Genomic DNA, 14769 nt, shown 5'->3' with positions numbered 1-14769 from the left:
AAGCTCTAACTTTGTAGATAGTTTATATATATAAGAATAAGTATTCCATGAATTTTTCAGATTTTTAGAATTTTTACTTTGATAATGAAACCAGATTCTTATATAATACATATAAATACAGATATTGTAATATGATAAGTCCATAAGTAAAAGTATATTCATTTTTAGAAGGTATATAGATATTATTTATATTATTTAAAATCTATATAGAAGAAATCTAATTCTTCTAGACCTGGATGGTAGAGATATATTATGTTTAAAAAGATATCTTTTGTATAGTATTACCAGATGGCCCGCCTGACCGTGTGGCCCGTCCGACCGTTGATTACGTTATATAAAGCGTGTACATATTCAGACCATGTGAAATTGAGACCGAATGAGATTGGCATACTGACTCTGTTATCCTCGTCTACTACATTGAAGAGTATACCTTTTCCAAAAGCAGCAGTAATAATACGAGCAGTAAATACACTCATAGTAGATGATGTTCTCTCACTGGACCATCATAATACGGTGCAGCCTTCCCCGCTCTGTACTATTGTACTAGTAGATAAAAACATGCACCAAAGCAAGCCAGGGTCCCATGCAACTAACTTACACGGAGCGACGTCTATGAGATTATCAAATGTATAATAACCGAAGCCTTCCTGCTTGGACATCCAAAATGCAGCTAAATCGCGCTATAGGGAGGGCGGAAGGCCCATTGATCACCCCGATCAGCGCCCTAGTATGAGTTCAACACAATAACTACCAACCAATCATTTTGCCCCAACAATGGCACATATTCAAAATATGACTCAATGGAAAAAGAAATATATAAATCTTGGAAATGATCCGTTCTACTTTTGTACCATACACCATGATGTACCATAAAAGAAATACTAGTACTGAATCTATACAATAAGTCTCTCGAAGGAGTACTTGCCCGCCGCTTTCCGCCGCAGATAACCAATCTCTCTGCTACTTCTCGTCTTGACCTCACCGGTCGACAACTTGACCTTAGTCTTGCTGACATCATTTGATCCCGCCTTGAGCGACAACGGCAATAGCTTGCCGCTAGCGTCACCCTCAAGACCATCATCGTCCTCCGTGGCGCCGAAGACCATCAGGTCCGCGCCGTTGAGCTTCTCGAGCCGCACCATAGCAGAGGCAGGGGTATCGCTACCGGAGTCGACGGCGACGGTGGTGGTGGCGGAGCGGATAGCGCTGTTAGCATAGCGGAGATATTCGTGGAGAATGCCCTTGAGGTAAGTGGCCTCTTCGATGCCGGCGAGGGCAGCGGAGATTTCGGACTTCAGGTCGGCGATGAGTTCCTGGTCACGGGCTGTGATGGAGTCGTCGACGCCCGAGGCGGCAGAGATCCAGCCGGAGGGGCCGATGGCGTCCACGGAGGCGTTAAGGAGGCCGACGATTGTGGAGAGGGAGACCGGGGGTTGGGTTTGCTCGGCGGGGACGGGGATGGGAGGGGATTCGGTGAAGCGGGAGGTGTAGCCTCCTGTTGCGAGGGAGAGGCGGAGATGGTGCACCATGGAGATGATCTCGGTGCGGGATAGGGCGGAGCGGATGGATGTGGTGATGGCGGGGAGGGGGTGGCGGTGGATCTTTTCGAGGGTGGTGTTGAGGGCGAGGAAAATGTTTCCGAGGCTGGGTTCGGCGTGGGAGAGGGCCTGGGTGGGGGTCTGGTCTTGGTCTTCGCCGTTGGTGAGCGCCTTGGGGGCTTCCTCGTCTAGGGTGACGGAGCGGGAACGAGCAGTGTTGATGAGGAGCTTGAGGATGTAAGCGAGCTCGTCGGTGGAGAAGAGGACGCGGCCTTGGAGGACGTCGATGAGGCGTTGGAGAGATGGATCCAGGTCGGTCAGGGCTTGGATGAAAGATCCGGTGGGGAGGGAGGGAAGGATACGGGGTTTGAAGGAGCGGCGGAGAGCGATCTCGACGTTGTTCGGGGACAGGTGACCGATCTGGATGAGCCATTGGCAGGTTTGCTGGGGCCACAGATTGATGGACAAGCGGAAGGAAGACGCGGCTGACAGTTGGTCCTGGCTTGAGGCATCGTCTTTCAGCTTGAATATCAAAGACAAAAGATGGACTGTTGTCTCCGGGTTGACGTAGTCGTCTGGTGAAGGGAAGCCGTTAGCACCGAAGTAAGCCAGTACTGCACGGTCGAAACCATCGGCGTCCTTGGCCTCGGCACACTGACGGAGGTCAGCAGTCAGCTTGTTCCAGCGCTCGACTTGTTCGGGCGATGAGAGACCCAGAATTGCTGCATCCTCGGTGCGATGCTTCTTGGCGGATCCGATACCCCGGCCGATAGCGTCAATCAGCAAGCCATCCCTGGACCGTTTAAGGGAGGGATTGGCAGCGTTGTGCGACGGGCTCAAGTCGAAAGCGAGCAGAGTGTTGTCCTTGGTAGCAATGGCAACTCCCAACTTGGCGTAGTAACTAACGAACGTTGTGCGCGCCTTGATGCCGGAGGCACTGGCTGGGATGTCGCTGACAGCAATGCTGCGCTGCACGGATTTGTATTGCGTGTCGTAAACTGCGATCATGGACTTGCCGGCTCCGATCACGGACTGAGGCGAGATACGCATAAGGGATGAAAATTCCTCGTTCTCAAGTATGAACTTAGAGGTCATTGTGGGAGTGTACTGGGAAAGATCGAAGTTGATGTATCCTTGTCCGAAGGAAACGTTCAGGCCAGCTGATCCGGCATGGAAGTACCACTGTGAGCCACGGGTCTCGATCGTCTCAGGCCCATCGACGTCGGGCAGGTTGAATGTGATCAGGTGGCGCATCTTTTGGCTTTCGTCGTGGCCCGAAGAGGAGGCATTGGCTGGAACGGAGAACATTTGGACCTTGACGTCGCTCAGTTTCGTGTGCTGAGAGCCAATGGGTTGCGAAACAAGTAACAGCACCGAAGGTTCGTCGACACCAGTCTCTGTAAGGTTTCCGAAGGCTAGGGCGGCCAAATCCTGTCTGCGCTTGAACAAGGACTTCTTCGCATCTTCGAATTCGACGAGGAAACACGAGCGAATCTCATGGGTTGTGCTGGATTTAGCGACCTCGCTGTGCCGCAAGCTCCAATGCTGGGTATTGAGGTCCGAAGACAGGCGCCGGACACGTCCGTCTTGATGAACAGCCAGAACATCGAACGATCCTTCCTCTTCCTCCTCCTTAGACTCGGTTGGAACAATTCCAACGAAAACCGCAGGACTTTCCGAATCGGTCACTGAATAAGACGAAGAACCGATGGAAGGCGCACTAGAACCGTTACCGCCATTCTCCTCCACAAATGACTTGATCTGCTGTTTTACGGCGACGTAGGTCTGCCTCCTGACAAGAGACTTGTTGATCTTTCTGCGCACCGAGCATGGCTGGCAGGAGAACGCGGATTGAGGTGGGACGGCGTAGGAGGTCACCAATTTGGGTGTTTGGATCTAAAGAGATTCGGCGAGTCAGCCTGTAAAATCCCTGCCAATGCTGTATCCGTGGAGTCCATGCATACGTTGTAGATATTCACGGCCTCCCCATCGACCGCAACGACCACTTCATGTCTCTTGCGCTTTTTCGAGTCGGCCAAGCTATGCACTTCGCCCAAGTGGGTTTTACCGGTAGACGCATGCAACGGGCGCGGCAAATGAGCCAGCACCGACGGTGGTTGCAAATCCATGATAGTAAGAGCCGGTCTGAAAGAATGCGATCGAAGCGCAACCGTTCTCGCCGAAGAGCTGAGGCACCTTGGACATCCTGAAGAAATCCGTTCTGTATGGCTTCCCGAAAAATTTCCGGGCTTACGTTATGCCGGTCTCCGGGCGGTGTGCCTCAATGGGGTTAGAGGCCACATGACTGCGGGTCTTGTATGGATTGGGTATAGTTTGAAATGACGTCCAAGGCGGGCATTATTGGCTCCATCGGTGGCCGCGCGGAAACACGCGCTGCTTCGCGTTGATTTCGTTCCTTAATTGCTTATTGTCGCTGCAGCTGTGAAGCTGACTGCAAACAATATCCTATCCGCTCCTTGACATTCTTACCCCAGTTCATGTCTTGATTACAACTTTTACCTAATAAAATTCCCTTTTGGTGATGAGCACTGGCTCATCCTATGGATGCATCGTGGTGAGCCAGATCTAGTATGGCTATGGGACAGGGAGAGCAGCGTGCCATCCATCCGTTCTTTCGAAGAGGTTATTGTCCCCTTTGGCTTTCCCATGACCATTGATGCTTATGTTCGACAGAACTTGGGATAGCCACGGGCCCAATTGGTCAAACACCCGTCAGCAATCACTCTTACGAAGGCCCGGAACTTCTGCACAAACAATCGCCTAGCAACCATGTCCCTCCCTTGTCCTCCTGCCCCGAGCCATCCGCTACGCCGGTTGCAACACTAGACCATGACCCGAACGCTAGTCGGAGGAAGCGAAGGAAAACAGACAAGGAGAAATCGGATCCAACATCGTCAGGTCAGGGATCTGTGATGAGTTATGTCATCTCCAAAGATGCACGATCATCTCAAGATAAAGACACCCCCTCGGCTGAAACCGAAAGCGCAATTACAGCTGAAGATGGCCCGGGCCCCCAAGAACCCAAAGCTGACACTGAGTCCGCTACCCCTGCTTCGGAGGGACTGGACGCGACGAAACAAGAACCCGATCACCAAGAATCTGCAGTCGGGGTTACAAACGAACCGGTAGCAGAAAGAAGATCCCCTCGGCAGAAAACGATCAAGCTAAACCCCAACGGAAAGTTGTTGGCTTCTCCTGTGGCGGTTAAGTTCGAGGATAAACCCAAGAAGACGAGAGCCAGCAAGCGTAGCAAGGTGGACTCCCAAAAGCTTGCCGGCCTCGAAAGCAAAATTGTAATCATCCGATACGGTATGGAAGGCAATGCGAGGGAACAGGTGGGAAAGCTGGTTAATGAGATACTTGCTGGTCAGAAGAAGCATGAGACCTCTAAGAAGGTCTCCCAGCCTGTTGCCCCCGCCTCTTCTACAGTCGCACAACAGCCACAGAGACCTACACATCCATTCTTCCTGAAGAAGCCCACGCGCAAACCAGATACCATAGACTCGCAGTGCCGGGAGCCTGATACTACTAATTCACAGCCGTCCGCAGGAACAGGACTGACAGCACGCCCCTTTCCTGGCCAAGATACGGCCTCGGCAGCCGTCCCTTCCACCACTTTCACATCATTTAAGCACCGCCGCTCTAGGTTTCCGGAACCCATACAGCCTATTTGGCCTCCGCGCGACCTGGTCCATGTCCGAGGCATAGAACACAACACCCGGAATACGGCCACTTCCGAGCCCGTCGTGCGGGATTTGAAGAAGGCAAAGATGGCTGCTATTAGTATCCATGATAACGAAAGCGTACTTGTACACCAAATACGGAAATACTCGTCAGACTCTCCGCAAAGTTTAAGGATCCCTTCAAGACACGTCGCTAGCGGGAAGGTTATACAAACAGCTGTGACCAGACAACTATCAGCATCTTCTCACGACAAAAAGACACTCATGGGAGCCTGTCACCCGGCCCTTAAAAGACTTCATTCCTCTCTTCCCTGCTCAATGACTCCTTTCGATCAAGGGGCCTTCGAAACGTTGAATTGGACTCAGAAGTATGCTCCACAATCGGCTGACCAAGTTCTGCAAACCAGCAAGGAAGCATACATGCTACGGGACTGGCTGAAATTTCTGATGGTTACAACAGTCGACACTGGTAAATCCTCCAAGGGCGATGAAAAATCGAGAAAGAGTACAGAGGAAAAGAAACGCAAGAGACGCAAGAAGGAGAACTTGGACGGCTTCATTGTGTCAAGCGAGGACGAGGCATACGAATTGGACCCTGTTAATGAATCGGATGATGAACTAGCGGGAGATGTCACGACGAAGAGAACGCTGGTCCGGTCCAATGACTGGTCACTGAGTTCAAAGTCGGGAGCGGATAGAGCTCGCGTATCCAACGCAATCCTCCTCAGTGGTCCTCCGGGATGCGGTAAAACGGCATCAGTGTATGCGGTGGCAAAGGAGCTTGATTCCGAAGTCTTCGAAATCAACCCGGGTAATCGACGCAGTGCCAGAGATATTGTGGAGCGCGTGGGTGACATGACGCGAAATCATTTGGTTCATAACGCGAAAACTGGCGAAGTATCTGCCGCTGATGCGCCGGTTGAAGCACCAGCCGACGACAAGCAAAACAAACTGATGGGCTTTTTCAAGTCTAGCGCTGCTAAAGATTCAAAGCAGACTCCCAAGGTCGACGCAAATAGCGCTACTCAAGTGACCGATATTAAACGGTCTCGGAACCAGAAGCAATCACTCATATTGTTGGAGGAGGCTGACATTCTTTTCGAAGAGGACAAGCAGTTCTGGTCTGGAGTCATGACACTAATTAACCAGTCGAAACGTCCAATCATAATAACATGTAACGACGAGAACCTCATCCCTCTTCAAGACATAGGATTTCATGCCATCCTTCGCTATCGAGCTCCTCCACTAGACCTTGCCGTCGACTACACCCTCCTCCTAGCTGCAAATGAGGGCCACATGCTCAAACGCAACGCTGTTGAGGACCTATATGCGGGCAACGGCAGAGACCTTCGGCGGACCGTCATGGAACTCGGATTCTGGTGTCAAATCGCGGTTGGGAGCGAAAAGTCTGGTCTCGATTGGATCATCGACCGGTGGCCACGGGGTTCAGATCTCGACCAGAATGGCGATCCGCTCCGAGTGTTGAGTTTGAATACATACGAGCCACACATGGGCTGGTTTAGCCGCGATATCTTGATGTGCAACGGCGTAGACGCTGATATAGAAACCCAGCATGAGGCCTTCAATTGGTGGCAGCTTAGCACACAAGAGTCGGAGAGTATGGCGGATGCCAAGTCTAACCTTTCCAAATCGCCATTGAACCCGGTTTCGGCTACAACGAACACTGAGCGGATTGATCAACTACGGCAGGCGTCCGAGTTTATGGATATGAAGAGCGACCTGGATATTCTTGGCTCCTGTTGCTCGATTGAAGCAAAACTGGTAAGCCATGGCGTGACTGTCATCCCATACACAATTACCAGACGTTGACCGTTTCTCTAGGATGTTGTGGATACGTCGGCTCCTTCCATGACCGAGAAGCAGCGATCGAACTACGCTGAAGGCTACACATTACTCGACACCTCCCTCGTGCCTGACTATTCGCAAACGCAAACTGCCATTGCTTGTACATTTGAGGTCCTACTTGGGAGGGCCTTTCGGCGTGGCGATGGACAGGACGAGGCCGCTCGAGCTGCCCAGGTGCTGGAAAATGTTGCTAAGCCCGACCCTGCGAATACGTCCGAAGCAGGTCTTCTCTCCGCATTCGCGCCCATTATGCGGGCTGACCATGTGTTTCCTGCACCTACGGGACGCTTGGCCCCCTCATTCGAGAATGGCCTGGCGCCTATTGCCGAAGATCTAGGCCCGTACATTCGCGGGATCATGTCCTATGACATGCGTCTCGCACAATATCGACACTTGCTGACTGGGGCGCTATCTGAGGACCAGAGCGGTACGAAACGCGGGCGACAGACCAGGGCTAGCCGAGCGGCGCTGGAAGGGGGGAGCAAGGCTCATACGCGGAAGGAAAGATGGTTTGCATCAGATGCGAATCCATCGTTGATCCTGGCCACTGGCAAGCAAGAATGGCAAGATGTTTTGGTGCAGAAGGGATATTTTGCGGTGCCCTCTGGTGGGGAAAGCATGCCGGAATGCCATGAGCAGGCATCGGAGAGTTCAAGTGAAGGAGGCATCTAGCGGTGAATGGGTGCACGAGATGGATGTGACTGCATTTTTAAACCAGCGTATATAGTATACATAGATACCAGATGGGATGTGACGCCATGGAATAGAAATAATGTGCGAGATATGTTGTTGTTGACAGTAAAGTGCAATTGAACCATGGTAGGCGAGGGGGTCCTTGACTTGCCAGCCGCACTAGCGCCTCCCGCCGGTGGAGCGCCGACTGTCCCCCAAAGAGAGACGGACACTCGCTCACTTGCACGCGTTGCTGCTGTCTTATCATCACCCCGAAGGAAGAGCAGGCCCTTTTCCCTCGCTGGTACCCGATTGTTCATCGCTGATATTTCAATCGGCTGCTTACTATCATCTATTTCTGTCTGGTCTGCTGCTTCTAAACCCTCTGTGGCCGTAGAGGTGTCTGTCGTGGTGGTGTGCCCTGTCGCGCCGCACTTATCATCACTGCTCCTCTCCGACCGAGCTCCGCTTCGTCACTACCTATCAACAGTCGCATCCATCGTCCCCAGCCACCACCGTCTCCATGTCTCTGTTCGGCACCTCGCCGGAGGACTCTCCACTGGCTAGTTCGATCCAGAGGTCCAAGGCCTCCCTTTTCGCCGACGAGCCGCCTTATGGCAGCAATACTGGCAATGCGAGTTCCTCGCTGTTCGCCGATGACGACAGCTCCGGCTCACCTTGGATGAGTAATAATGCCAACAAGAGAACGTCCAAGGAAGAGATTGTGAAGACCCTGCTGCCAGATTCCGATGTCCCCGAGACTTATATCGATGCGTATGATCTAGTGCTTAGTGCGGGGGACCGCGTTGGAACCGGTGTCGGGTTGACGTCCATTCGGGAAATACTGTCGGGCAGTGGCCTGAGCGCCACCGATCAAGCGAAGATACTCAACCTTGTTATCTCGGGTGATAGTGACAGCTCCAATGGTCTTGGCCGGGGAGAGTTCAGTGTCCTACTAGCGCTCGTGGGTCTTGCGCAGGAAGGCGAGGACCTTACGTTTGATGCAGTGGACGATCGACGCAAGAGTGAGTTGGCGCTGAAACTTGTCTACTCTAATTAAGCCACTAACGGGCGCGGCATGCAGAGCTCCCAGTGCCGAAAAGCTCTTACCTCGACGCATTGCGCGCCAAACAGGAATCGGCTACACCTGTCCAGTCACAAGACCGTCCCGCTACGCCTCCTCCTTCCTCCGCCCCCTTACGAGAACCGAGCTCGACTCAGTCGCGACGATCTGCCCGAGGGTCGATGGGCAGCTTTGAGGCGGATCCATGGGGTAGTCCCCAGCTGCACCGTGGTCATAATCATGCCCAGACCGAATCTGAGCACGCCGTGTTGAATGGGTTTGGGAGCGTGCGGTCGGGATTCAATGCCTGGTCGAGTAGGGCTAGTGACGGGGATCATACACACGGAGCGTCCGATAACGGCCGTGCCAACGGCCATACCGATACTGCACCCAACAACGCTGGATTTGGATGGGGGGAGAACGCGGGGAATACATCTGAGGGCAGTGGTGGTGGACTGGGAGGGCCTGTCCGAGCGGGACTTGGAGGCTTTGGCTCCTCTGGAAGCGATCAGGGCGAGCCTAATCCCCGTCGGCGGTCGTTGGGGATAGGCCGGGTCAGCAGCCCCCGTCTAGAGGAAGTCATAACAATCACGCTGCTCCCGGAGAAAGAGGGCATGTTTATGTTCCAACATCGCAACTACGAGGTAAAATCGGCGCGTAGGCAGAGCACGGTTGTGCGACGGTATAGCGATTTCGTCTGGCTCCTGGACTGCCTCCACAAACGATACCCATTTCGGCAGCTGCCTTTGCTTCCACCCAAGAGACTTGCAGGTACGTTTAAACAAAAGCTTGTTACAAGCTCTCCAAGATTACTTACCTGGTAAAAGTCAATGGCACTCACCTTGCAGCGGATTCCAATTCCTTCCTTGAGAAGCGTCGCAGAGGACTCGTCAGATTCACCAATGCCCTCGTTCGTCACCCGGTTCTTAGCCAGGAGCAGCTGGTTATTATGTTCCTAACCGTCCCTACGGTATGTCTGATTCTGGTTTCTTTTTTCAACATCCTTCTAGGGGGTGGGAGCTAACGTTGGGTAGGAACTCTCGGTTTGGCGTAAGCAAGCCACAATATCGGTTCAGGATGAGTTCACAGGCCGAGCGTTGCCTCCCGATCTAGAGGACTCGTTGCCGTCGGATCTGACGGACATGTTCGATACGGTTCGTAGTGGTGTCAAGAGGTCTGCCGAGGTATACATCAATCTATGCACTTTACTCGAGCGGTTAGCCAAGCGCAATGAGGGGCTTGCCGCGGATCATCTGCGATTCTCTCTCGCCCTTCAGTCGCTTACTGAGATGACGCGGGATACGTATGCCTTTGACACCAACGACGTGCCGTTGCTCAACGAGGGCATCAAGGCCACCGCGAGGCACCTTTCGGCCAGCCAGAGCTTGCTGGAAGATGAAGCACGAGCCTGGGAGGAAGGGATGCTGGAAGACCTTAAGCGCCAGCGGGACTGCCTGGTCAGCGTTCGCGAGATGTTTGACCGGCGAGACCGGTATGCGCGCAACAACATCCCCCAGTTGGAAAAACGGATTGAGAACAGCGAGAGGAAACTGCAAGATCTACGGGCGCGGACTCAGCCGGTAAAGCCTGGGGAAATTGAGAAAGTAGAGGAATCAATTGTCAAGGTATGGACTCGGCTACCATTTCTGAAGAGGGCAGTGTGGGGGAATTGAAAAATGGAAAGAGAGCTGACCTTGCATGTTACTGCTGTAGGACAAGGAATCGATTGTGCATCAGCACGCACGTGGGGTGTTTATCAAGGAATGCATCCGCAACGAACTTATGTATTTCCAACAGAGCCAGTATCACATCAGCCGGCTTCATCAGGACTGGAGCCAGGAGCGAGTGAAATATTCGGAGCTGCAGGCTGACAATTGGCGGTCACTGAGCGATCAAGTGGAGGGAATGCCACTGGGTGATTAGACTTCGACAGGGTCCAGTCTGTTCCCCGTGTCGCTGTTGGCGCGTATGTCTCGATAAATGTGTGTGACTTGTCAATGTGGGAATTAGTATCGGCGGTGGTCTTTGCTCAAAATCTTGTCACTTTTATTTGCTTCTCACACGCATAATGCCTCGCTTATCTCCCCCCTTTTTCCGCTGTGTTTGCTACGACGCTGTTCCATCTACGCTGCTGTGTTGTTTAGCCTGAAATCTGTTGTCTTGTTTTATTTTGTGCCCGTGATGTGTTTGTTTGTCGTGCTTCCAAGCGACTCCTGTTCTCTCCGTACTCGGCTGCAGATTGCAGGGATGATCTTTTGACACATGGTTGGGTTGCTTTTTGGGACTGACCTGCAGGAGAGAGCACTTGCATGCAGAACCAAGTCAAATTAGGCATTCATCGTGGGTCTGTCTGTCTGTCTGCCTCGTGCTGGTTTTTTTCCTTCCCCAGTTGACTTGAGCTCAGGTGACTGGTGGGTTGTCTCGTAAGAATTTGCCCACGAGTAGTTGTAGACCCAGCAGACACTAACTGGTAATCCGTACTTACTGCTGACTGACGCTAAATACTCGCATTCAGCAAGTGTGTGTATTACTATTAGATTTCGATCCTCCCTTCTCCAGCAGACAACACCAGGAACAACCCCAAACCATCCAATTTAGAAACCTCACATACCCGCACTTAGGTTAACAAGGTACATGACGTAGGATAAAGTCACCAACTGAACCCCAAAACCAGCATGGCGCGCTAGCCGGGATAAAATCAAAGTGAAGCAGCACCTCATCACCCACTCACTGTAGAGTCGAATTAAACCTGACCCGGACCCCATTGGCTAAATTGAAATACCACTAGCTCAGTAGTTGCAGCCAGGAACTTCTACATACATACATACGTATCAAATATCGTGTCAGTTCCTGGGCACGTGCAACATGATGCAGCGAGGGCTAGAGCGTTACTATCTACTACCCATAGTTAAGTAATCTGGTTAGTGTGCAGAGCACCTATTACTTAACAAGTACTAGTAATAATAATAATAATAATCAACTAATCTATTATTTTTTCTTCACTAGCAAGTACCTAGTATGTGATAGATACTGATTCAAGATCCAATCCTGCAGATGCAGGAGATAGGTAGATAGATCGATGGTTTTCATCACACTAGATATATGTCATACTTGGGGTTTTCTTCAACCCCATATTCTATTTGTATTGCTTTCATGGTATTACTACGCTATGTGAGATGCAAGAACTTGACGAAGCGGAGTGATGGGATGGGGATGCTTCTGGAAGGGGGAGTAACTCTGATACTACTATCGCGATAGTTGATGGTTTTGTGTTACCTTCCTAGTGTATTATTGAACTTAATTGTTGTTGAGACTAGAGGGGACAGTTGTGGTGAGATTGAGATAGTGGTAGTATTTACTTTTCTCTTGTTGTATTCGATGAGGGATTAATGCTGGGTCTAGTCAGTTATAGAGTTGTTATTGATGGGTTTTTATAATACTGATTTGTGATTGTCATATTAAGCCTGTGGTGGATTTACTAGCACTTACTATACTATACTCATAATGAAATGTATTTTGCATAGTCTAGTCATTGTGTTATATAGGCTTGAATGTCAGCAAATGAACGAAACATGATAAATAGGCTTGTATTAGTATAGTCGTTTTGTCAACGTGACCTCACTTCCTTGCAGGAATAACTATGTCGTTAAGGAATATAGAAGTTGTAGGTATATGACAGTGTTAAAAGAGTATAAATGTAGTGATACTATCTGACTAGTAGTAGTATGCCAAACAGTAGACAACTAGTAGATAGAGTTCAGCAACATCATAATGATGCTTTTCCTTCTTACTGTAGTGTTCTGGCGCCCTCCTACGTGGGGTGGCAAGGGGCACAGGCTTGAGTCTAAATGAATTGTAGACATAATTGAGTTTGTCTCAAAGCTTATTTGGCATGGTGGTGTAAGACACTCGAGACTGCCTCCATTAAGCCAACTAGTATCTCTCGTGGTGAGCACAATAGACCTATCCATTCTGTGTCTTTTTGGATCGCTTTCTGTGGTTCCCCTGCAGCTAGTAGACAACCTAAAAAAAAAATGTCTCCATGCAGTTCACTCAAAGGCTAGCATTGGGTCTCCATGCCTGCTAAGGCAAACGGGCATTGGATTGGGCTCTGCTGTGAACTTTATTCTTGTTCACGCTTCGTGGGTTTGAAAGTACGGTGCAGTATATGCATACCTACCATACATATCTACCTTCCTCGTGCAGTTGCAAGGCATTCGGGTTTCTGCAGTGTAGACACTAGTTAACCACCGTAATAGCGTAGAGCAGAGTCAATTGTTTGCACAGCCCACCTGCCACTCATCATGCAAGTCGCAAGTGTTTGGCGCGGCTAGTCATGAGCGGGCATTTTTCAGTCTGTCACACTCACACATTTACCTACCAAACAAGGAATATCTGCATAGGATATGGCTGTCGTTGTCTAGACCGGACACGTCGGGATAGTGTAGGTTTTGTGGGAGGTGGGTTAACAGTTTGTTTGCCGTCTTCCAGTTTCTGCTTCATGCTTTTCTAAACATATCGAGAGGTTTCTCTTATGCAGTAGAGGGACAATGCCTATTTTTGGATGTCTGCCATTGGGTTTCATCCGCTCAATTCCGGTTCTGACCCACCAGAATAGACATTGGGATCAATTCTGTATAAGTTGAGTGGTATGGCGAGCACCCTCAAGTCAAATCTGACTGTGCTCCAGTAAAGAGCCCAAATGGTTGAGTCCACTATGAAGGGCAACAGGAGGAGTAAGCGAAGGTGTACCTGTTCTAGTATCTGGTGTACCTGACTCGCTGGATCTAGTCCACACTAGGCCAGTTCCGAACAGTCAATCAGAGTGCTTTTCCCTTGTGATAGTAATCGGAGAGCGCTGGACCTGGGAATGGAGACGGAACCTGGTGGGTTGAACTACCACTGACTTACCAGATTGGTACTAAGCGGAAAGAGACCGTGGGAGACCCAGCGTAAGTGGCGGGCGAGAGAAGAAGTGCAAGAGGGGCTGCTTCCCCACTGTGGAGTGAGACTAACGGTTTAGTGTTTCTCACCGCCAATAAAGACCGGCAGGAAAAGTCTCGGCAGCCTCGCAGGGCGAAGAGCGATAAGCCCCCCCGGCTTGCCCGAGCGGGTTAAGGTGGGAGATGTTGGTGCAGCACCGATCTCATGTGGAAAAGGGCCAAAAAAGGTGGGAAAGAGAGAAAGGAGAGAGAGGCGCTATCGCTGCATGGCGTCATGGTAGTTGATTGGCACCAGCTGGTGTGTGTGATGAAGGATGGATGATGAGGAAGATGTTTTGGTGACCAGTGACTGGTGACACGGTCTCCCGCCTGTCATGGAACTGGAGCTGGAGATGAGGTTTGACACGAGATCAAGCTTATCCTGCATCCTCCATCTGATACATGCCACAGAATTGGCCGGTTACAGTATCTAGACCAATCTATCTATCGAGTTATCTTTCTCCAGGTTACACGGGAAATCTCCCAGCGGTAGGTCAGATCGGAGGAACTGGTCTGGGGCACAATAGACAGGTGGTACTGCTGATTTAGGTCGAATCATCGGGAGAACTGAGCACACCGGCCACTTTTCTAGTATCTACATCGTGACTAGTATTGACTGGGGCAACTATCAATGGATGGATGGAAGCAGGTCCCGGAGATGCCGGGTGAGAGAAGCCGAGTTGAAGAGTTGGAGAGCGGGTTCAACTTTACGCGAGGTTACCAAGTGGGATGCCAACCCAGACTCTTGGTCATTGCCAAGGGATACTCGGGAAATGAAGGAAGTAAGCCAGAGTGAGATGAGGATGTGTACAGTACACAGTAGAAGGGAAAAAGTTGACTAGAAACGGGCGAGAAGAGGAAACGAAGCAATCTAAAAACGAGAGTCCCGCTCCGCCAAGCCTCAAAATTGTTCGTTCCGCGAACGACCATGGATCCTCTCGCTC

At 51.0% G+C, this 14769-nt stretch overlaps 4 protein-coding genes across 4 annotated transcripts, besides 1 other annotated feature; 2 read left to right on the top strand and 2 right to left on the bottom strand.

The window, feature by feature from the left end:
- Window positions 1–331: part of a mobile genetic element (Remark: Vader is flanked by 44 bp inverted repeats (IR);~Title: transposon Vader - Aspergillus niger) that runs on past the window's edge.
- Window positions 332–893: 562 nt separating this feature from the next.
- An04g09270 (uncharacterized protein) lies at window positions 894–3667 on the bottom strand (the record flags this gene model as incomplete). Its single annotated transcript, XM_001402247.3, has 2 exons — window positions 894–3434; window positions 3503–3667. 2 exons carry the CDS (start codon window positions 3665–3667, stop codon window positions 894–896), a joined length of 2706 nt encoding a protein of 901 aa, XP_001402284.1.
- Window positions 3668–4129: 462 nt separating this feature from the next.
- Window positions 4130–7072, top strand: An04g09260 (uncharacterized protein; the record flags this gene model as incomplete). The annotated part of the gene is made up of 3 exons (XM_059747758.1): window positions 4130–4181; window positions 4233–6139; window positions 6302–7072. 3 exons carry the CDS (start codon window positions 4130–4132, stop codon window positions 7070–7072), a joined length of 2730 nt encoding a protein of 909 aa, XP_059600697.1.
- A 1231-nt stretch (window positions 7073–8303) lies between these two features.
- An04g09250 (uncharacterized protein) lies at window positions 8304–10766 on the top strand (the record flags this gene model as incomplete). The annotated part of the gene is made up of 6 exons (XM_059747757.1): window positions 8304–8825; window positions 9192–9206; window positions 9419–9614; window positions 9671–9813; window positions 9878–10468; window positions 10557–10766. The coding sequence occupies 6 exons, from the start codon at window positions 8304–8306 to the stop codon at window positions 10764–10766; spliced, it is 1677 nt and encodes a 558-aa protein (XP_059600696.1).
- A 217-nt stretch (window positions 10767–10983) lies between these two features.
- Window positions 10984–13346, bottom strand: An04g09240 (hypothetical protein; the record flags this gene model as incomplete). Its single annotated transcript, XM_059747756.1, has 9 exons — window positions 10984–11132; window positions 11329–11340; window positions 11455–11611; window positions 11668–11738; window positions 11788–11797; window positions 12333–12368; window positions 12635–12837; window positions 13024–13082; window positions 13225–13346. 9 exons carry the CDS (start codon window positions 13344–13346, stop codon window positions 10984–10986), a joined length of 819 nt encoding a protein of 272 aa, XP_059600695.1.
- Window positions 13347–14769: the final 1423 nt, after the last annotated feature.

Source organism: Aspergillus niger (genome assembly GCF_000002855.4).
Source record: "Aspergillus niger supercontig An04".
NCBI classification, from domain to species: domain Eukaryota; kingdom Fungi; phylum Ascomycota; class Eurotiomycetes; order Eurotiales; family Aspergillaceae; genus Aspergillus; species Aspergillus niger.
Note: the sequence above shows the minus strand (reverse complement) of the source record. Positions and strands in the feature narration are given on the sequence as shown.